This window comes from Xenopus tropicalis, chromosome 9 (assembly GCF_000004195.4).
Source record: "Xenopus tropicalis strain Nigerian chromosome 9, UCB_Xtro_10.0, whole genome shotgun sequence".
Taxonomy (NCBI): Eukaryota; Metazoa; Chordata; class Amphibia; order Anura; family Pipidae; genus Xenopus; species Xenopus tropicalis.
Window position 1 is genome coordinate 8,591,050 of NC_030685.2, and position 24,311 is coordinate 8,615,360.

The window sequence follows — 24,311 nt, forward strand, 5'->3', positions numbered from 1 at the left end:
AACCTTTCATCTCTTTTTTAACCCCTCACAGCCGCTCCCACGGCCTCCCCTTGTGTTTCACTTTCATTTAAGTGGAGTTTAGTTTCCTATTAGAAACTGCATTGTAACTAAAACTCAGTATTTTCAAGAGGAACAAGAAATCAGCACATTGTGATTCCCCCCCCATGTCTTTCTGAACCACCTGACCCAATTAGCAAGACCACACCCTTTAAATAAATATATAGGGAGCATGTGACCTCTCTGTGTAGTAAGCAACTATATCAGGGGTAGGTCCTTTATGACCGGCATGCTAAGCTTTCCATCCATATGTCATTGCCAGAGAGCTGGGTCCTCTCTGGGGTGGGGTATATTCATTTATCAACACCTCCTCCATCTTGATCTTTATATTATTGAGGGTCCTCTCTGGGGTGGGGTATATTCATTTTTCAACACCTCCTCCATCTTGATCTTTATATTATTGAGGGTCCTCTCTGGGGTGGGGGATATTCACTTACCAACACCTCCTCCATCTTCTTTATATTATTGAGGGTCCTCTCTGGGGTGAGGGATATTCACTTACCAACACCTCCTCCATCTTCTTTATATTATTGAGGGTTCCCTCTGGGGTGGGGGATATTCACTTACCAACACCTCCTCCATCTTCTTTATATTATTGAGGGTCCTCTCTGGGGTGAGGGATATTCACTTACCAACACCTCCTCCATCTTCTTTATATTATTGAGGGTCCTCTCTGGGGTGGGGGATATTCACTTACCAACACCTCCTCCATCTTCTTTATATTATTAAGGGTTCTCTCTGGGGTGGGGAATATTCACTTACCAACACCTCCTCCATCTTCTTTATATTATTGAGGATTCTCTCTGGGGTGGGGGATATTCACTTACCAACACCTCCTCCATCTTCTTTATATTATTGAGGATTCTCTCTGGGGTGGGGGATATTCACTTACCAACACCTCCTCCATCTTCTTTATATTATTGAGGATTCTCTCTGGGGTGGGGGATATTCACTTACCAACACCTCCTCCATCTTCTTTATATTATTGAGGGTTCTCTCTGGGGTGGGGGATATTCACTTACCAACACTTCCTCCATCTTCTTTATATTATTGAGGGTTCTCTCTGGGGTGGGGGATATTCACTTACCAACACTTCCTCCATATTCTTTATGTTATTTAGGGTCCTTTCAAGGGGGCTATCCTCTTACCAACTCCTCCTCCATCTTCTTTAGGTTATGGCAAGGCCTTTCAGGGGGGCTATCTACTTACCAACACTTCCTCCATCTTCTTTATATTATTGAGGGTCCTCTCTGGGGTGGGGGATATTCACTTACCAACACCTCCTCCATCTTCTTTATATTATTGAGGGTCCTCTCGGGGGTGGGGGATATTCACTTACCAACACCTCCTCCATCTTCTTTATATTAGCTAATTAAATGCTAGGAATAAAGGTAATAAGTTTTCTTGTGCTCTTTTTTAAAATCAGAGATCTCGCTGGTATTTACTCCAAGTGATTAAATATGATATGAAATATGGAAAGTTGTCATAATGGATGTCCAAGAATCTCTGAAGTTAACCACACAATGACTGAACCCGTTGCACTATGGCATTCCATAAGGAAAAACTTTTTGTCTATCTTATTTGAGTATATTTTATACTACATAAGGGGATTATAGGCAGATGGGGGATGTTCTTTTTTCCATAAAAACAATCAATGCACCAGAGGTCCCCCCTTTATATTAGAGGAACGGAGCTTCCATTTGTGGGTTGTGGGTGCTGGGTTTACTTGGGTGGGTTGAACTTGATGGACTCTGGACTTTTTTCAACCCTATGTAACTATGTAATGTACAGCTTAGAGCTTCCCCTGCCCTGGGGGTGCCATTGGTACATTGTAACATATTTGGAGAAAATAAGCTCTCTATGCTATTGATGGGAAAGCAAAAATAAAAATGTATTGGGTAAACCATTTGGTCCACCATGAAAATTTCCTGAAGACCTCAGAGTAAGAACATGACTGTCTTCATTTGGCTGTGATACCCAGTATTCCCAATTAAACAAGTGAAATCATTTTAGCCTACTTCTAGCCCCACTTTGTGGGACCCCTCACCCCCATGTATGTGAGATATGGAGATACCACAACCAGCCAGTTATACCATTGCTACACAAACTCCATTCTGCGGCTCATTTGCAACTCTTAACAGAAAACACACATGAGAGTCTTCTGGATTTTCTGTTTTTTATTCAAACTAAGAATCAATGATGAAAATGCAGTAGGTTACGCCACCCTAAATACTACAGTAACCTGTAAGAATATCAGCAAATTATTTCTTCAACTTTATTAAGCGTTACACAAAGTTTTCAGGCACAAATTTTCTGCCTTTGTAGCTCATTCAGGGGGGCCTGGAAAGCAACACTCCATCAGGTTTATGATACAGTACATTCCCCTCCATTGTTCTTGTTTCTTTGAAGTTCTGCCTTTTCTTCATGCAGCGTCTTTTCTCGCATTCGCTGCCTTTCCAGTTCCTCATCTTTCTTCTTTATTTCCCTCTCATGAATGAACTTGAGCAACTTTTTCTTCCTTCCTTGTCTCTTTTTCTCTGGATCCCCCACCCCCTTCTGAAAGCGAAACTCTATATCTTTGATAATTTCACAGAAAATCTTCAGCACCTCCTCATGCCTCCCTCTGGTTTTGATGTTATCTTCTGGGGTGAAATTTTCAAGGGCAAAGACTCGCTCCGCCCCCATGTTTTCAAACTTATCCTTCATTTCTCTCAGATTCCCACTGGTCTTATGGGTTAGAACCACAGTAGGAAACATTTCTGCAAAGAGCAAATGATTGTTATGTAGCAGAACCTAGGGCACATAGGGTTTATTTACTAACATAGGTGCTAAGTACGGTGCTGATTACTCTTTGGCTCCTATGTCTGTACAGTAGGTCAAGTCAGGTTTAAAGGACAATGAAAGACATTTTGGCATTTTATTGCCAATAGATAAGTGCAAGCCATTACCATACCTGAGTAAGCAGCCTTAGAAGCTCCATCTGTTAGTTTAAGATAGCAGTTCTGATAGCTGGTCATTTAGCTAAGCCAAAAAGCAGAAGGCACTGTATCAAACTTATTATATGAATAGTATAGTATTTGGTAATGTTTTGAAAACTAGGGCAAAACATTAAATAAAAGTGCTCAGAAGTGTTTAGTTCCCTTTTACAGCAGGTTCTACTCTTTGCAGCAGATGAGAAATGTATCCCACACTATACTGTACCTGTCAGGTCTCTGGCCGTTTCAAGCAGCTCTTTTATCATTGACATCTCCTGGCTGGGCAGTCCTTGCTTTACACTGGAGACATCAAGGGACCGTGCAAGGGAAATTAGTGAGGAAAAAGTCAAGTGATGTTACTCCTCCCCCATTTGCTTGGATAATACTGTATTTATTATTTTAACAACCAATAGCGGCAAGAAAGATTATTTTTTGCAGATTTACAGTGAGAGAGCTTAGGATCAAAAAACTTCATTATAAATGCAAAAGAACTGACCAATAAGAATGCTGATTCCCAGCACTATATCAGCCATTTTGATATTATCTTACATATAGAGATAATTATGTAATTTCTCCCTTCATTATATGGCACAGGAATCAGACATGGGGATAAAGGGACAGACTTGTTCAGTGCTGGGAAACTGTGCTTAATGCTCCCAACTCCAATTGCAGGAACAGAGAACAGGGAGCCAGATTTATACAGATCAGCTGGGATTCTCATTGGAGGATTCTTTTGCATTTCAATGCTGCCAATGCGGGCCCTAGAGAGCTGGGAAAGTTTTATTGTGCAATATTGCTTTAAGAATACAACCCTGATGTTGCTGGACTACAGCTCCCAGCATGCCTCACCCTTCATTATATGTTACATTATTCTGGGATTTGTAGTTCAGCAACAGCTGAGTAACGTTTCGTTGAGCCGCGCTGGGCAGCAGGGTTTAGTGTCCCTTTAATGGCAGAACATGCAAAGCACTGTGGGAATTGGCATCTTGGCTGGAGGATTGTTTCCAGGGTTCGATGTAGTCAGCTGGTTGCTAACGGGTTAAGTCACTGAGGAGGGCGGTGTCTCCAGATGTTTCCCTGCTCTGGGTTTTCCCCCTCACTTGTTTAGATGTAAAGGCTGAGAGTTCTGTAAGGAGGAGCCGCGGTGTTGGGGATTTAACCCCCTGCAACAATACTTACAGCATAGAAACTGCTCAAAATAGCAATTAATAATTTACATTTATTAAGGTGTTTAGTTCTTCTCTAACATGAGTTCGCCTAGAGGGCCCAGAACAGAATGGTACCGTAATCCTTATAATATAAAGGCTGATTACCTGAACACAAAGATGGGGTAGATAAAGTCAGATGATTTTACATCTGCCTCAGCCTCTATAATTCTTTCTCCGAGTCCAAATCCTTTGCTCCACTCCACTCCCTCATCCAGGGGCAACAAGTTGGCTGGAAACAAAACACATCAAAGAAAATAGTTATTTAGTTTTGAGCTTTATCATATTCAGCATATTACCCAACATATGTTATTTAATAAGCATTAATATATTTTATTATAAAGATAACCAAGACCATAATATCAATGATATACAATCTCAGCTTAGATTCTTATAGGTCTTTTTTTTTTTTAATTTTCTGTGATTTAGTGCATTTTTAGCCATTTTATTGCATTTTCAATTAGGCATAGTTGTTGTTCGCTTGACTTTGTCTGTAAAACTAATTTGCCCAAGCCAAAATACTAAAACTGTGATTCTGACTGCAGATATCACTAGGAAAAAAAAAACATTGATTTTAGTTTTTTTTATTTTAGCAATTTTATTGCATTTCACATTGTTCTTTTTTACTTGTCTTTGCACATGGACATTTTGTCTCAATTTCAATTCAGTTTCCTCTGTGCCCCACATAGTTTGGTAAACCTATACATATTGGGCATCAAACTGTTCAGTAGACCCCTGGCATTCATATTTAGAGTGTTTTATGTTGATAAGTTACAAAATGTGGGGGTACATAATGAGGTGAAATGCAAGCTTTGTGACAATTTTCAGAAATGTCATAAAAACCGTTCTGTTTAGCATAGCTTTGTAGTTTGCAGTAGAAAGATGTATTTACCCATTTTTGTTTTGTCAGAATGTGTACTTTCAGAAAATATATAGTTTTCTAGGGTCTCCTTACTGTTAGGGGGTCTTATGGCACATACATATACCGGGTGCAAAAATTTCACTAGCCGGACCGTCATATGTGAAAATTCATATGCACTATTTTTATTTGGGTGCCCCTGTACCCCACATAGTTTGTTAAATCTATACATATTGGGCATCAATCTGTTCAGTAGGCCTCTGGTGTTCCTATTTGGGGTGATCTGCCTTTGTACGCAAGAAACTGTGTGAGATAAATGCAGCAAATTTTCTGAAATGCCATAAAAACCACTAGCTTTAGGAAAGCTTTGCAGATTGGTACTTTGGTGTAGAAAGGACTCTTTACACATGTTGGATTTGTCAGAATGTGTACTTTCCAAAAATATATGGCTTTATGGGGTTACCCTACATTTCTGCAATTTCTATTCCACATAAAACTGCCATGGGTTTATGAATTAGGTAAAGGTAAGCCATGAAATTAGTGTGCACAAGGTATATTTTGGGGTCTAAGTGCCATGTGCTTTGATAAACCTATGTACAGTGGGCATCAAACTGCTCAGTAGACCTCTGGGGTTCATATGTAGGGTGTTTTATCTTGGTACCTAATGACCTGTAGAAAATAATATGCTGCATAGTGGAAGTTTTGAGGTGCTTTTTGGAAATGTCATAAAAATTGGCAAACTTAGAGAGGCTGTGCGGTACTTTGGAGTAGAAAGACATGGGTACCCATTTTAGATTTGGGGGGATGTGTACTTTCCAAAAATATATGGCTTTCTGGGGTGAGCGTACTTTTTACTAGCATTATCCCACATATAATGATGTAAATGTGTTGATTTTGCAGAACCTGATATGACAGAAATGATTAATCATATGGGGGTATGTTCCCATTGGGGCCCCTACATGCCACATACTTAGGTAAACCTGTACATATTGGGCATCAAACTGTTCATTGGACCCCTGGCATTCAAATTTAGGGTGTTTTATTTGGTTACTGTATGACTTGTAGGAGATGATACTATAGACTGGAAACTTTGAAGCAATTTTTAAAAAATTTCACAAATTTTGATAAAAGCCAATAACTTGCGACTTGATAGTTTGGAGTAGACAGACAGTTCTATTCCCCAGAAACAGTTCTTTCTAAAAATGTACAATTTTCTGGGATAAACCTTCTGTTAGTGGAATTTTTGGCCTTGAAATCTAAAGTATGCAGCTTTCTGGGGCAGTGCTTTGGGAATTTGGTAGGGTACTGCTGGGAGTTTGTGACCTATACAAGTGACAAATCTCCATAAAACTATATATATTTGGTATTGGCACGTTCAGGAGACATGGGACTTTCCAAATCAGTTGTATATTCATGCAAAAAATAATTTTCGTTTCTGGTGTATGTGTTTATATTATGGAAAATATTTTTTTTTTTCATTTTTTAGACATTTAGAAGCCCATATCTTGTTACAGAATTGGAATTACACAAAAATTCCACAATATTTTGAAAGCTTAGGTTGTCCTGAAAAAAAACAATATTTAGTTTTCCTGGGTAAACTAAAAGTCCCCCTGAGGAAAAGCCGCTAAAATGAAACAGTGCAAAATGCTCAAAAACTGTCTGGCAGTAGAAGTTCTGCTTTGTCCAAAATGACTGTGCCTATTGCCTGTGTATAATGTATAGATTCAGCCATGGACTTACCAAGCTGAGCAAATATTTCTGCCGTCTCATAATCATTCATCACTGAGCAGCCGCGGTTGTCCACCAGCGTCAGGGTGTCGGTCAGCGGATACGTTACTCTGGTTTTAGTGTCCCCTCCTTCTGATTTTTTGGAGTCTGTATAGTTCCAGTACTCGCCATCTTCCAAGACGTACTTGCAGGTGTTGATGAAGGAGGATTTGCCGTGTCCCAAAAACCCAAAGAGCTGGAGGAGGACCCGGTCGTAGCCCAGATTCCCTGCGGCACAGTCAGCAAAGCTGAAGTTTTTTATCAAATCCGTCAGTCGAGTGATTTCATCCATTTTCCTTCCCAGTAACCGGACTCAGTGCCCCGAGGTGAATAGACGCAGAGCTGAGAGAGACGGTGCCTTTATATATAGGGAATGTGAAAGTAAAAGTAACACAAACACATGAATCCCCCACACAGCCCAAACTTACAGAGCAGGAAAATTCAAGTAAAATAACTTGGTGCCATGACTTGGATATGTGTGATTATATATATGTACTGTGTATCTAAATAAAGGATAACATTATATATATAGTGAATAAAGTACCCCATTTTATAAAACATAAGGATATTCTAAGTCACCAAGGAGTTCCATGACCATATCATTTTATACAGGTCATGGAGTTCCTTATAATATATAGTGAATAAAGTGCCCCCTATTGTAACATATAGGGATATTATAAGTCACAGAGGAGTTCCTTATAATATATAGTGAATAAAGTGCCCCCTATTGTAACATATAGGGATATTATAAGTCCCCGAGGAGTTCCTTATAATATATAGTGAATAAAGTGCCCCCTATTGTAACATATAGGGATATTATAAGTCCCCGAGGGGTTCCTTATAATATATAGTGAATAAAGTGCCCCCTATTGTAACATATAGGGATATTATAAGTCCCCGAGGGGTTCCTTATAATATATAGTGAATAAAGTGCCCCCTATTGTAACATATAGGGATATTATAAGCTCCCAAGGGGTTCCTTATAATATATAGTGAATAAAGTACCCCCTATTGTAACATATAGGGATATTATAAGTCCCCGAGGAGTTCCTTATAATATATAGTGAGTAAAGTACCCCCTATTGTAACATATAGGGATTTTATAAGTCCCCGAGGAGTTCCTTATAATATATAGTGAATAAAGTGCCCCCTATTGTAACATATAGGGATATTATAAGTCACAGAGGAGTTCCTTATATTATATAGAGAATAAAGTACCCCCTATTGTAACATATAGGGATATTATAAGTCACAGAGGAGTTCCTTATAATATATAGTGAATAAAGTGCCCCCTATTGTAACATATAGGGATATTATAAGCCCCCAAGGAGTTCCTTATAATATATAGTGAATAAAGTGCCCCCTATTGTAACATATAGGGATATTATAAGTCCCCGAGGAGTTCCTTATAATATATAGTGAGTAAAGTGCCCCCTATTGTAACATATAGGGATTTTATAAGTCCCCGAGGAGTTCCTTATAATATATAGTGAATAAAGTGCCCCTATTGTAACATATAGGGATATTATAAGTCACAGAGGAGTTCCTTATAATATATAGTGAATAAAGTGCCCCCTATTGTAACATATAGGGATATTATAAGTCACAGAGGAGTTCCTTATAATATATAGTGAATAACGTGCCCCCTATTGTAACATATAGGGATATTATAAGTCACAGAGGAGTTCCTTATAATATATAGTGAATAAAGTGCCCCCTATTGTAACATATAGGGATATTATAAGTCACAGAGGAGTTCCTTATAATATATAGTGAATAAAGTGCCCCCTATTGTAACATATAGGGATATTATAAGTCACAGAGGAGTTCCTTATAATATATAGTGAACAAAGTGCCCCCTATTGTAACATATAGGGATATTATAAAAGCAGAAGTGCTTCATGGAACTCCTTGGTGACTTCTAATATCCTCATATTTTACAACAGGGGGTACTTTATTTATTATAATATATAAGTTTTAGTGAGTCATGTGACAGAAATGACATCACTAAGCTGCGATTATAACTAATAACATCGCTAAGCACCATTTATAAGGATATCATTTACAGTTTGTTCCCATAGGGAAATAATCATACTGTATATTATATATATATATCTCCATAAAGATGCCAGCACTCACATCTGCTGGGGAAGTACAGGAGCCTGGGTGCAGGTGAAAGTAGATTAACAGATGCAGCAAGAAGAGGATCCGCACTCACAGGACTTTTTGCCGCCAATATAATTTGGCCTCGAATAAGCCTACATTTTCCCCGATATCGCCCACCCAAGCAAGCGGATCTTCACGTGAATGGCCACCTTAAGAGTGTCAAGAAGGCTTGTAAAGACAGAGTAAGAGAACATATTAGTCAGATTTGTAATACTAAATATGCATTTAAGAGCAATGTCACTAGACACTTTGCAGAGTGCAATAATAGTGATGAAAAGTTCTTTTCAGTACAAGTGATAGAACAGATAAAGACTGGTAGGAGAGGAGGAGATACCCTTACCCTTCTCCGTCAGCGAGAAGTTTACTGGATTTTTTATTTACATACACGTATTCCTTTAGGTTTGGATTTTACTTTTGATGTTACTTGCTTTGTGTGAAAAAATATGACTTACTCTGAAACAATTGTATTTTTACTCTATAACCCCATGTTATGTCTGTATTTGATGGAGTTAATTGATTGAATTGTCTGTAGTGGTGGGGGTTGGAGCCTACTCTACATTGATTGGTCTTAAAATAATGTGGGTGGATGTTTTACCATGTATATATAGATGTGCAAATAAATGTTGGTGAGCCTATGATTAAGTGCTGGATTAGCATGAAACGCGTTAGGCTGCATACATGGGGTATGATTTTTTAATGGATTAGAATAAAGATTTATATTTTTAATTTTTTTGTCTCTTTTTGCGCACTTATTATTTAATTATTGTCAAGAAGGCTTGTGCCCAGGATATTATGTTATATTACAACAGAAGTTGTAAGTTTAGTGTGTGTTGCATACAGCAAAGGTCTGTTATAGACAGGGTCGGACTGGGGGGTGAAGGGCCCACTGGGCTTCCGCCCAAGGGGCCCTGCAGGTGCCCCCGTCGGCCGTGTCCCCTAATTCCCTCCTCCCCCCCTTTGCAGGGGCCACCCTGACCCCTCTCGCAGGGCCCCTCACCCGACGTCCTCCCCCGAACGTACATAATTTAACGCGCCGGGGCAGGAGCGGTCGGGCAGGGGGAGTGCAGGTAAGGGTCGGGTCTGGGCCAGTCTGACCCTGGTTATAGAGCAAATGAGGAGTTACAGGACTAGGTGGGATACATGTTGTTATAGCAACGCTAACATGTATCACAGTGCCATGGGCTTTAGCAACTGAACTTAAGGTTAAAATGCCAGGATACTTCATATATTGTAAAGAGTGAAGGTACAATTATTCTGGGTACGATGTTTACTAGGTAGCTACAAGCGGAACATATGGTGTATCATATATAAAGCAGCACCGGGTTCATGGAAATCACCAATTGTGGGAAAATATTTCACAGGGTAAATCAAGACCAATGAACCAATAACGGTAGTATAGAGATGTTCTCAGTTGCTAGTATGGATGCAAGGGTAAATAAGTCAGATATTAGTAGAAAGGAGCATAGGAGATTAGTTCATTCAGTCCCAGTGGGCTGATGGTATCCAATCTATGGATCCATTTTAATTCAGTCTGAAGTAGCAGTCTCTCACAGTTTCCTCCTCTGGGGGGATCAGGAACATAGTCAATAATCATACTCCTCATGCTAGTGTATGTTTATATTCCAAAAAATATTTAGCCACTGGTGTATCACCCTTGCCGGTGGAAAGTGCAGTCCTTATAGCCGAGCAGGGCCGCCATCAGAAATCACGGGGTCCCTCACAACAAAATTTTCTGGGCCCCCCTCCCATAAATACAAAGGACTCCCAGACATGAGACATTGGTAGCCAGCAGGGCCCCCCTAGTACATTGGTAGCCAGCAGTGCCCCCCTAATACATTGGTAGCCAGCAGGCCCCCCCCTAGTACATTGGTAGCCAGCAGTGCCCCCCTAATACATTGGTAGCCAGCAGGGCCCCCCCTAGTACATTGGTAGCCAGCAGGCCCCCCCCTAGTACATTGGTAGCCAGCAGTGCCCCCCTAGTACATTGGTAGCCAGCAGTGCCCCCCCAGTACATTGGTAGCCAGCAGTGACCCCCCCCAGTACATTGGTAGCCAGCAGTGCCCCCCTAGTACATTGGTAGCCAGCAGTGACCCCCCCAGTACATTGGTAGCCAGCAGTGCCCCCCTAGTACATTGGTAGCCAGCAGTGCCCCCCCAGTACATTGGTAGCCAGCAGTGACCCCCCCAGTACATTGGTAGCCAGCAGGGCCCCCCTAGTACATTGGTAGCCAGCAGTGACCCCCTAGTACATTGGTAGCCAGCAGGCCCCCCCTAGTACATTGGTAGCCAGCAGGGCCCTCCTAGTACATTGGTAGCCAGCAGGGCCCCCCTAGTACATTGGCAGCCAGCTGGGCCCCCTTAGTACATTGGCAGCCAGCAGGGCCCCCCTAGTACATTGGCAGCCAGCAGGGCCCCCCAGTACATTGGCAGCCAGCAGAGCCCCCCTAGTACATTGGCAGCCAGCAGAGCACAGCCCCCCTTGTCTTGTGCGGCTCCTGTGGCGGCTCCTGTGGCGGCTCCTCCGGTGAGGTCCTTCGTTCCCGACAGCACTGCGCTTCTAAGTGCCGAAAGACGTCAGGCCCTTTATAAGGTTGCGCCCCGTGCGTACTGACGTGCATGTACGCACGGGGCGCGACCAATAGGATTACCGCTGACCACCAATGACAGGGGCCCGGAATTGATTAAAGGGGGCCCGAGCTACTAAAAAAACTGTAGCACAGCCGGGCCCCCTTTTAAAGTTCAAATCGTCCGGGCCCGGGACAACTGTACCCCCTGTGCCCCCCTGATGGCGGCCCTGTAGCCGAGCGATGATTAGCCATTCTGTCTCTGAAATTGGTGATGGTCTTCCCCACGTACATCAGTCCACATGGGCATTTAATCATGTAAATAATAAATTTGGAGGTACATGTGACCCTGTGTTTAATTTGGATAACTTTACCCGAGTGGGGATGATGGAAAGTAGGGCCTTTGAAGATAGTAGCCAGGTGGAGGGCACTGGTAACAGTGAGTGAGGTCATTTTTAACCAGTAAGTCCCTTAGGTTCTGTCCTCTCTTGTAGGCTATCCGTGGTGGCTCCTTGAACACAGGGGTTTGTACTACTGACCAGTGGTTGTAGATGGCACTTCTAACCTTTTCAGTAGAAGGTGGTATAGGTGGTTAGGAACGTAAGTCATTCTTTTCGTTCACATCTGGTCGGTTTCTCAATATTTTTGTGAGTGAGTCCTGTGAGGGTAGCATTGCCTTTTGTCTGTAATGTAATGGATGTCCCCTTTGTGAGAAGTGTTCCACTAGCTCGTCTAATTGGATCTTGAGTGTGGTACGGTCTGAGTTGTTCTGGACCATCCTTAGCGTTTGTGAATAGGGGATGCTTCGCAACAGATGTGGGGGCGGTGACAGGATCTGTAGCGAAGTAAGGTATTTCTATCCGTGGATTTCATGTGTGTTTTTGTGCTGACATTGGTACCTGTGACGGTAAGAAGGAGGTCTAGAAAAGACAAGTCTGTGGTGCTACAGTTTGCCGTGAAGCGTATGGGCGAGTGTGGGGCATTTAGCTGTGAAACTGTTCCATAGTGCCTGTCCAAAGTATGATCAGGTCGTCTATAATCTATAAATGTGTTTGCTGAAGACAAAATAAATGTGGTGTTGTTTGTATGCTCTCATGTATAAGTTGGCAAACGCAGGGGCGACATTTGAGCCCATACTTGTCCCACTCAGTTGTAGGTAGTTGCAGAGTTCAAATTTAAAGTAGTTCAATTTCAAACACAATTCCAACAAGGTGATGAGAAATTCTGTTTTCGGTCGAGCACGGTCAATGTTTTGTATCAATGAGCTGCGAACAACCTCAATGCCTTGGTCAGTGGGGATGAGAGTGTACAGAGATGTGACATACATTGTGGCTAATAATGTGTTTGGGGGTAGTGGAAAAGATCTCTTAAGTTTACTCAAAAAGTCACGGATATATGAGGAGGATTACTGGACTAAAGGTGGCCACACACGTCGCACAAAACATCGTCAGACCCGCCACACACCGTCAGGGCTGAAACAGCAGATAAGGAGGTAGAAACAATAGGATTTCTACCTCCTTCTGCCGATTCTGCCCTGACGGCAGATTTTGGTCAGGTGCCTTCTATGGCGCCCGATCAAAATCTTTTAACCGGTCCGATCGGCGAGTCGACCGATATCAGCAGCTTCCATCGACATGCCATACACGCACCGAATATCGTACGAAACGAGGTTTTGTATGATATTATCGGTGCGTGTATGGCCAGCTTAAGGGTTGTAGAAAGTGGTCCACGTAAATCACCAAAGGTTGTAAAATTGAGTCATGGGCACTGACTATCGGTCACCCAGGTGGGGACACAACACTCTTGTGTTGTTGTGTCTACCTTGACTACTAGTGAAGGTAATAACTCTGCCTCCTCCACTCCGGGGTTCCCTTTTTTTTAGGCTCCACCACCAGATCAAGAACAGGGGGCAACCACACAAGAAATGGGGGGCATCAAGCAGTCACATACTGTACCCAATATAAGCACCCACAACCCACAGTTTGAGCAGATTTAGGCACTTTCTGGGCAGATATCAGTGTCACAAGAAAAAATAGCATTATTCCAAGCAGAAACTATTCTCCAGCCTTTCTTTATCTGCCTGTAACAAGACCATATGGGGGTGTCCATTATACATCTCTCTTGCCTTTGTGCCTGCTCATAATTCTCTATAACGATGAAACACAATGACCTTAGCACCACTCCCTTGCAGATGAGCCCCCGGTGACTGTATTGTGCAACGGTGTATGACCGCAGCAGAAGGAAGTGGTTGCCGGATATGAGTCTGACTTTTGATACTGTTTAATCAATCTTAATTTCCGAGAAATCCTTTGCTGAGAAGCTGCTGAGGCCACCGAGCTGCACATACTGTACAGGCTGCCTATATATACGTGTAAGCGCTGGGCAACCCGAAAACTAAGGGAAAGCTGAACTACCTCCTAAATAAAGCTGGGTGCCACCAATAAGGTTCAATACAATTAATTTGCAACATATTTCTGCCCCTTTGCCATGCCAAGTGCTATTAAATGGTAGCTAGGACTCATCTGCAAGGAAAAAACGTTTCCTTCTGGTAGGTCTAGTAACTCATAGACATCAGTATATCCTATATCAGTATCTACAAACCACTCCTAACCCAACCCAGACTATTTATACACCGGTGCCCGACCCACTCATTTTTTTTAAAGGTTTTTATTTTTGCATTTTTAAACATACAGAAGAAAAAAATAAAAAGAAAAAGCATACAAACATGTCAAACTAATAAACATCATGCGGTTTTACATCATGTTGTCCTTATGTTTTGTTTATACAAGATACGCAATGACATTTGCATTTGATCTAATCTGGGTTAGTGGTCCTGATGGTGGGGGTGTCTCCTGGAGCTTACAGGGAGGTCCTCCAGACTTTTTCATAATTCTGAGGACACCCCCCCCCCGGCAGTGTATGTGAGTTGGAACAGGGGGAGTAGCATTCCGATGAGCCATCTATCTATTGTGGGAGGGGATTGAGCCATCCAGTGTAGCAGTATACATTTTCTAGCATAGAACAGTAGGCTTCAAAAGAGAATTCTCATGTGGGCTGTTGGGATAAGGCCATTGACCACGCCCAATAAGCAAACATGGGTGTTAGGAGGTTTGGGAGGGAGGTTTTCTCTTTTCTCATTACTTGCAGGGCCACCATCAGAAATCATGGGGCCCCTCACAACAAAATTTTCTGGGCCCCCCTCCACCCACGACCTGCCCCCCAGTGGCGCCTCCCATCAGTAAAAAGGACACACAGACATTGGTAGCCGGGGCCCCCTAAAACATTAGTAGCCAGCATCTCCCCAGCATCCTCCAGTTAACCCCCTCCCTTGTCCTCCAGCTCTTCCCCCTCAGCATCCTCCAGTTAACCCCCCTCCCTTGTCCTCCAGTTCCTCCCCCTCAGCATCCTCCAGCTCCCCCTAACATCCTTCCCACTATCCTCCAGCTCCCACCCCCCAAGCATCCTCCGGCTCCCCCCCATTGAATTCCTGCAGTTCCCCCCTCTTGATATGTGCCCCAGCTCCCCCCAACATCTGCACAGCTCCCCCAGCATCTTCCAGCTCCAGCCCCCCCACCAGCGACTTCCTCCAGCTCCCTCTTCTAGTTCAGGCTCCCAGCTGATCTGTACCTTTTATATGGTTGCGCCCCGTGCGTATGGACACAACCAATTAAATTTCACACTGGCCACTAATGACAGGGCCCGTAGTTCTTTAAAGGGGGCCCGAGCTAAAAAAAACCTGTATCATGGCCGGGCCCCCTTTAAAGCGAAGATATCGTCCGGGCCCGGGACAACAGTCCCCCCCCCCAATGGCGGCCCTGATTACTTGTGCCCAGTAGGATTGGACGGTCTGGCATTGCCAAAGAAGATGTATATAGTTTGCCTCTGGGGCATTCCATTTGGGGCACTGGTATGATTCACGCCTTTTCATACGATATAGTCTCAGGGGGGTTAAGTGAAGTCTGTGTATTATCTTGAATGGTATCAATCTGTCTCTAGTTGAGACAAGGTAATCATAGGCCCTGTCAGTGGCTTCATCCATTGTATACGCATTGTATAGGCTGTACCAAATGGGGACTTAACTGTTGATAGGAGGAGCGCATATAGTGTTGTAGTAAGTTTTTTGGTTGAAGGGCTTCAGAGGTTTAGTTCTAGTCTAGATGTGGTCAGGCTTGGTGCACGTCCCCTAAATTGTGCCTGGAGGGCATGTCGTAGTTGGAGATAGGAGTACTATGGGAGTGTTACTTGGGTTTGTGAGTGCTTGAATTGATCTCTTGGTGTTAAGGTACCGCCTGTTAGTATTTCACCCAATGTGCAAATTCCCCAGGTGGACCAGACTCTGATGATATTTGCTTGAAATGGGGTGGGTGGGAGTTAGCCCAGAGTGGTAGTCCAGCGGAGAGGAGAGGGGGTTTTAGGTGGTAGAGTTTTAGTGCAGTGAGCCAAGCTTTGTATGGCGTGAGCATAATTGGGTGTCTCCTCACTGTTCATGTCTGCTTCAGTGAGCACCCCCAAGTGTACCGCCTTGGATCAACAGCCCTGGAAGCAGAAAAATGACAAAATGGAGATGCCACAAAAAAAGGCAAAGCCATATAACCACATGGTAGAGCTCTTCTGGTTGATAAAAATAAGGGGTCTGCCATCTCTAGGGTATGGGTCTGCCAAAAGATATCCCAGATGAAAGGTGTAATGGTGGGCCCTGGGCAAATGCCCCTTTTGTCCATATATTAAAATGACCCTGCCACCGGGACAATGTTTCTCTGTCCCTCTGACTCTGATGGAAAGTTTGGAAAGGTTAGAGGTGTATGGGTCAGAAATTCTTGACCTGCACCTGGCCCAGACACGCCCCCTTCTTAACCCTGGCCCCACCCAGCTCAAGGTGGATAAGGAGCTTAAGAACCAGTTCTGACCTGCCCCTTCTAATGACGTTAGGGCTGAAATCATAAAGTGGTGGGCTCTTTAGTGTATTTGTCAGTGGAAGGGGCTGGGGTGGAAAGAGAAGTTGGGGTCTTCTGAGTAGTAAGGCTTGCATTCCATTCGTGACCCACCTTTGCAGATAAGACCTAGCCCAAACCCACCCAACACAAGTCCACAGATGCTGCCAGTTTTATGGCTACCCACGGACCACTCTTCCAAATGTAAAGACAATTGTCATTGTGCATAAGCCTTATCTGTTCAACACTTGCAACTGAAATCATTTGAATTTCTGGCAACTCTATAAACAGCGATTGTGTATCCTTTGGGTGTGTTCTGTGTGTGCATTTATATATTTAGAAGGAACATGAGCTCCCCCTGTTGGTCGGTGCTTGAGTTTCAAGGAGAAATTCTTCTGGAAAGTTCAGACTTTCAAGGGCTTATCATTTTGTTGATAGAATATATTCTATGCTACAGAATTGTCCTATCTGAACCCGAGGCAATATGGCTTTGCTGTGGCCTTGTTGTGTCACTAACATGCAAATGGTACTTAGTGCCCCAGTTTGCTCATTATGTGCCTGTGTGTGAGACCCAGCCCTCCAGGGCCAATTAATATGCAACATAATCCTCCAATGAGAATTCCTGCTGGTCAACTGATAAGTGCCCATTAATTACCCATGGAAACAGTTCACCAATGAGAATTCTACTGACCAAAATCTTAATTACATACAGAGATTACTGGGATATTTTGGCTTCATTATATGGCACAGTACCATTTGCATGTTAGTGACACAACATGGCCACAGGAAAGCCATAATGCCTCGGGTTCAAATAGGACGATTCTGTAGCACAGAATATATTTTATTAACAAAATGATGAGCCCTTGAAAGTCTGAACTTGCCAGAAGAAATTCTCCTTGAAACTCAGTCACCGACCAACAGGGGGAGCTCATGTTCCTTCTTAATATACATACGCACACACAGAACACAGACTGAGGATACACAATCGCTGTTTATCGATGTGCCTGTTCTGTTGTAAATAAGTGAGTTCATGTTCATTTACAGTACATGTTATATGGATGCTGCAACCTATTGCATTCGCATTAAGCTTCTACTTTAGCAGCTACTCTTGGCATGAATAAAAATGCAACTACAAATCACAGTCGACTCCTGTGTGAGTTCTTTACTGAGTATCAAAACTATTGAGAACAAGCCGCAGGATGGAGTTTGTGTAGCAATGGTATAATTGGCTGGTTGTGGTATCACCATATCTCACATACATGGAGGTGAGGGGTCCCATAAAGTGGGGAGGGAAGTGGTTGGGTGCAACTAGGAACAGGTCTGTGTGGAGGGGCAGCAGTTCTCTCCCATGTGTTTAATTGTGAATATTGGGTATCGCAACCAAATCAATACAGTTCATTTGTTCCTCAGGAAATTCCCATGGTGGGAAGATCAGTATAATGCATCTTTTTGTGTTTCCATGAATCCATGAACAGCCTTGATAGCTCCTTTTCTTTCAATATGTCACTTTGTAATAGAGCCCATACTCTGATTGGGGGAAACAATATCATTTTGTGTAAAAATGCCCCTAACGGGCACTATGTCCCCAGCAACAGGAGGGGCTCCCAGTGTGGGCGGCCATGTTGTGTCACTAACATGCAAATGGTACTTAGTGCCCCAGTTTGCTCATTATGTGCCTGTGTGTGAGACCCAGCTCTCCAGGGCCAATTAATATGCAGAATAATCCTCCAATGGGAATCCCAGCTGATCTGTATAAATCTGGCTCCCTGTTCTCTGTTCCTGCAATTGGAGTTGGGAGCATTAAGCACAGTTTCCCAGCACTGAACAAGTCTGTCCCTTTATCCCCATGTCTGATTCCTGTGCCATATAATGAAGCCAACATATCCCAGTAATCTCTGTATGTAATTAAGATTTTGGTCAGTAGAATTCACATTGGTGAACTGTTTTCCATGTGTAATCAAAGGGAGCCTATCAGTTGATCAGCTGGGATTCTCATTGGAGGATTATTCTGCATATTAATTGGCCCTGGGGGGCTGGGTCTCACACACAGGCACATAATGAGCAAACTGGGGCACTAAGTACCATTTGCATGTTAGTGACACAACATGGCCACAGCAAAGCCATATTTCCACGGGTTCAGATAGGACGATTCTGTAGCACAGAATGATGAGCCCTTGAAAGTCTGAACTTGCCAGAAGAATTTCTCCTTGAAACTCAAGCACCGACCAACAGGGGGAGCTCATGTTCCTTCTTAATATACATACGCACACACAGAACACAGACAGAGGATACACAATCGCTGTTTATCGATGTGCCTGTTCTCTTGTAAATAAGCGAGTTCATGTTCATTTACAGTACATGTTATATGGATGCTGCAACCTATTGCATTCGCATTAAGCTTCTATTTTAGCTTCTGCTCTTGGCATGAATAAAAATGCAACTACAAATCACAGTCGACTCCTGTGTGAGTTCTTTATTGAGCAATATACAAATGCATGCACAGAACACACCCAGAGGATACACAATCGCTGTTTATAGAGTTGCCAGAAATTCAAATGATTTCAGTTGCAAGTGTTGAACAGATAAGGCTTATGCACAATGACAATTGTCTTTACATTTGGAAGAGGCACATAATGAGCAAACTGGGGCACTAAGTACCATTTGCATGTTAGTGACACAACATGGCCACAGCAAAGCCATATTGCCACGGGTTCAGATAGGACGATTCTGTAGCACAGAATATATTCTATCAACAAAATGATGAGCATTTCAAAGTCTGAACTTTCCAGAAGAAAAGTTCATGTTCCACACAGAACAAACTCTGAGGATACACAATCGCTGTTTATAGATGTGCCTGTTCTGTTATAAATAAGCAAGTTCACGTTAATTCTTAACCCTCTGGCACATTTTGTTGGTTTGTGTGGCCCCTTTATAGTGGCCTGAAATTCAAATGATTTCAGTTGCAAGTGTTGAACTAATAAGGCATTTGGGAGAGCGGTCCTTAGGCAGCCATAAAACCGGCAGTATATGTGGTGTAGCAATATGTGTTAGATTTAGCCACTAGAGGTCTCACTCCTTTTAGACCTGGGTACAAGTTAGCCAACAGAGACTGGTTGGTAGCTGCAGAGAGTGTGTTCAGCAGTAATGGCTTCTGTTAGAATCATCTAATAAAGTTTGATCCTGAGATTGTGTCACCTTGATTTGGCAACCTATCTTAACATGGTGGCAATAGGGAACAGAACCTTGGAGTGAAAAGCTGACTGGAATGAAAGTAAAAAATAAAGCTGCACCCTGCAGTTGTGACTGGGGTACAGCTATAACTGTAACACTCACTGCTAATATTCACATAATATGGAGAGCGGACTAAAACCCCCTGAGAGATTAAATGTAACGTCTCCCAACCTTGGAACCACTGGAAAGAGGCGTTCGGCCTGTATGTGGCACTCACAGTAGCAGAGCAACAAAAAGCAAAATGGCACTCAGGGCTGCAAAGGAATAAATCCTTTAAAAAAGTTTATTGCGGAGGTGCAACATTTCAAGGCAAAGTAGCCCCTTTATGAAGCATGCTTGATAAAGGGGCTACTTTGCCTCGAAACGTTGTACCTCCGCAATAAAATTTTTTAAAGAATTTATTCCCTTGCAGCCCTGAGTGCCATTTTGCTTTTTGTTGCTCTAGTAGTTTTGGGAGGGTGCCGATCCCTCCAGCAGTGTGCACCGGGCGTTCAAATTTGGAGAGCTAGGGTGTGCGGAAAGGGTCTCTGTTGTGCACACTCACAGTAGCACCCAGTGATGAGAACCTCAAAATAAAGCTCTTTTATTATTTGATTGGGGAAAAGGGCAGAGAAATCTCACAGACTTAAAGCAAAACAAGTGGCAGAGATGATAATACCACTTTAAGAGACATAATCCAGGCATTTGATAAGTACTGTGATCCAAAAAAGAATGAAACTGTGGGCAGATATACATTCTTCTCAAGGAATCAGGATCCTGGGGAAAATATTGACACGTGTGTCACAGAACTGAAAATACTAGCATCCACTTGTGAATTTGGGGGATATACGAGATTCCCTCATCAGAGACAGAATAGTATGTGGAATCAGAGACACACACCTGAGAGAGAGACTGCTTAGGGAAGAGAATTTGGCCCTGGGAAAATGTCTCCAGATCTGCAGAGCCTCTGAGCTGACAAAAGATAGTCTGAAAATGATTGGGGGCCCATCTGAGAGTATGGTACATGCAGTAACAGGCAAAGGCAAGATAAGATATAAAATACAGGGAGTATCAATACTGTGTAAATACTGTGGTAAAAGGCATGAAAGAGACAAAATGAAATGCCCTGTTTATGCTCAGACCTGCAGGCTCTGTGGCAAACAAAATCATTTCTCAGCCCAGTGCAGGCAGAGCAGCAAGTCACACAGGGCACAGACTGACAGCACAGAGACATAATGTGGCTGCAACTACAATCAGCAGCAAAGTGTAAATGTGGTAAACCCACCAATGGTTAATTTTTTTTGTCTGGGCCAGGTGCAGGTCAAGAATTTCTGACCCATACATCTCTAACCTGGCCATTGGCTATTAAAATAATTTCAAAAACTTTCTATCAGAGTCAGAGGGACAGTGAAACATTGTCCCGGTGGCAGGGTCATTTTAATAAATGGACAAAAGGGGCATTTGCCCAGGGCCCACCATCACACAACTTTTTTGCCACTTTTCTTCTAGATAAAAAGCCCATTACGTTTCAGCTGGACTGTGGGGCAAGCTGCAATGTTATTCCTTGCCATATGCTTAAAAAAAGAAGTTAAACTAGAGCACACTGACCAAGTACTTATGATGTACAACAAAAGTATTCTGAAACCTATGGGTAAATGCAGACTAAAACTTCATAACCCGTGTAATAAAAAGAGTTGCAGGCTGGAGTTTACTGTTGTAAAAAATCATGTGCCACTGCTGGGAGTAAAAGCTGTGCAGGCTATGGACTTAATAAAAGTGCAGTTTCACAACATAATGGCTCTACAGGGCTCTGCAAGTCTCCAAAGTTCTCCAGAAAAGCTGGACTGTGATTTAGATTTACAGATAATACAAGCAAACTATGCTGACCTATTTAAAGGGGATGGATGCCTGGAAGGCAAATATAAACTGGAGGTCAATACTGCCATAGAACCATCCAGGCTACCCACAAGGAGAGTACCTGTAGCTTTGATGCAACCACTAAAAGAAGAACTTCAGGATTTAGACAGCAGGCACATTATAGAACCAGTACAGAAGAGCACTGACTGGATAAGTAGCTTGGTAATAGTAACGAAACCATCAGGCAAACTAAGGATATGTATAGATCCTAAACCACTTACTAAGCCCTAAGAAGGAATCATTACCCAATGCCTACAATAGAAGATATTCTGCCAGATTTATCAGAAACCCAGATATTTTCAGTATGTGATGTTAAAAACGGATTCTGGCATGTGGAGCTAGATGAGAAATCAAGTTACTGGACAACTTTTTCCACCCCATTGTGGAGATATACCTGTAGATGGCTCAGAATGCCAATGGGAATAACATACTTATTGTTGGTGAAGGTGACAGCCTAGAATCTGCCACCGGGGATCATGATCTGAAAATGATCAAGCTTCTAGAAAGATGTAGACAAAAATATCTAGTATAAATAAATTTGAAGCAACTGGACTTGTTTAGTAATCATTGAAGACGTTTCACTACTCATCCGAGCAGCTTCTTCAGTTCAACTGACTGGTATGGGAAGTCCTCAGCATATGTACTCTTCCACTAATCCAATCATAATGGCACTTTGTAACTCTTCCACTAATCCAATCACAATGGCACTTTGTAACTCTTCCACTAATCCAATCACAATGGCACTTTGTAACTCTTCCACTAATCCAATCACAATGGCACTTTGTAACTCTTCCACTAATCCAATCACAATGGCACTTTGTAACTCTTCCACTAATCCAATCACAATGGCACTTTGTAACTCTTCCACTAATCCAATCACAATGGCACTTTGTAACTCTTGCACTAATCCAATCACACTGGCACTATGTAACTCTTCCACTAATCCAATTACACTGGCACTGTGTAACTCTTCCACTAATCCAATCACAATGGCACTTTGTAACTCTTCCACTAATCCAATCACAATGGCACTTTGTAACTCTTGCACTAATCCAATCACACTGGCACTATGTAACTCTTCCACTAATCCAATTACACTGGCACTGTGTAACTCTTCCACTAATCCAATCACACTGGCACTGTGTAACTCTTCCACTAATCCAATCACACTGGCACTGTGTAACTCTTCCACTAATCCAATCACAATGGCACTTTGTAACTCTTCCACTAATCCAATCACAATGGCACTATGTAACTCTTCAAAAAGGTGACATCTGAAACTCACAGAGGTGTGAATGCTGTGGAGTTACTTTGAAAGGATTACCAAAGTATCATGCAACTCTTTAAACAGGTGTTACTTGTTAGAGTAGGAAGCAGAACAACTCAGACTAAAAGTGTCAGCTGCATTGTCAAGTGCCAGAGCACCCCCCTCTAACCTTACTACACAAGAGAGGAGAGCTCTCACATCTCTCAGTAAGGACCCGAACATCACCATCCTGCCAGCAGATAAAGGGCGATGCAGAGTTGTGCTAAACACAACTGACTATCACTGCAAAATGACCTCGCTACTCAGTGATAGCAATACATATGAACCTTTAAGGAGAGACCCAAGCAGCAGTTACAAGAAAAAGGTGATAGATTGCCTACAACAACTTGAAAAGGAGGAAGCCATTGATCGAGCTTTATACCACCGCCTGTACCCCAGAGAAGCTACACCATGCTTATATGGACTCCCCAAGATACATAAAGATGGAGCACCACTCAGGCCTATTGTCAGCAGCATCAATTCAGTGACTTACAGCATTGCAAAATACTTGGCCAACATCTTAGCCCCATTGGTAGGTAAAACAGTGCATCATATCCAAAATGCCAAAGAGTTTGTCACCAAGATTCAAGGAGTCAAACTAGAGGCAGAAGAAACTATGGTATCATATGATGTCACTTCACTGTTCACATGTATACCTACCACAGAGGCTACTGAGACTGTAAGAAATCGACTGCAGAAAGATAACACCCTCAGCAGCAGAACGAAACTCAGTCCCAACCAAGTATGTTTATTGTTAGATTTGTGCCTGAACACCACATACTTCAAATACAAGGACCAATTTTACAGGCAAAAACATGGCTGTGCAATGGGTTTACCAGTTTCTCCCATTGTAGCAGACTTGTATATGGAGGAAATGGAAAGGAAGGCCCTACTCACATTCAATGGAACTACACCAAGTCACTGGTTCAGGTATGTAGATGGCACTTGGGTTAAAATCAGATCCAACGAAGTGGCGGCCTTTTCAGAACACATTAACTCAGTGGACAACAACATCAAGTTCACAAGGGAGGATGTCCATGAGAACAAACTTGCTTTTTTGGACTGTTTGATATCCATTCAAGAGGGGGGTATCTTGAAAACAGAAGTATACAGGAAACCCACTCACACGGATCAATATCTGTTGTTCGATTCCCACCATCCGCTGGAACACAAACTGGGTGTCATTAGAACTCTACACCACAGGGCGGAAAGTGTAACAACTGATACAGAGTCCAAGGACAAGGAATGTAAACATCTCAGAGGAGCACTGAAAGCTTGTGGCTACCCAGACTGGGCCTTTGTCAAAACAAGAGCAACTAAGCCCAACAGGAACACCAAAAGGAATAACCGTCCTG

General features: G+C 42.8%; 1 protein-coding gene across 1 annotated transcript; it reads right to left on the reverse strand.

Annotated features, from left to right (window-relative positions):
* Positions 1–2,219: 2,219 nt before the first annotated feature.
* Positions 2,220–9,082, reverse strand: LOC100495880. Its single transcript, XM_018097601.2, has 5 exons — positions 9,003–9,082; positions 6,837–7,221; positions 4,346–4,469; positions 3,259–3,332; positions 2,220–2,816 (listed from the first exon to the last, which is right to left on the reverse strand). Exons 2-5 carry the CDS (start codon positions 7,153–7,155, stop codon positions 2,422–2,424), a joined length of 912 nt encoding a protein of 303 aa, XP_017953090.1. The 5' UTR covers positions 7,156–7,221; positions 9,003–9,082; the 3' UTR covers positions 2,220–2,421.
* Positions 9,083–24,311: the final 15,229 nt, after the last annotated feature.

What these genes read in the sequence shown, in the direction of transcription:
- LOC100495880 (XM_018097601.2), bottom strand. Translation starts at nt 7,155, where the DNA reads ATGGATGAAATCACTCGACTGACGGATTTGATAAAAAACTTCAGCTTT. An exon ending in AGAAATATTTGCTCAGCTTG is followed by an intron (nt 4,470 to 6,836) that starts GTAAGTCCATGG and finishes TTTTGTTTCCAG; the next exon opens with CCAACTTGTTGCCCCTGGAT. An exon ending in AACGGCCAGAGACCTGACAG is followed by an intron (nt 2,817 to 3,258) that starts GTACAGTATAGT and finishes TGCTCTTTGCAG; the next exon opens with AAATGTTTCCTACTGTGGTT.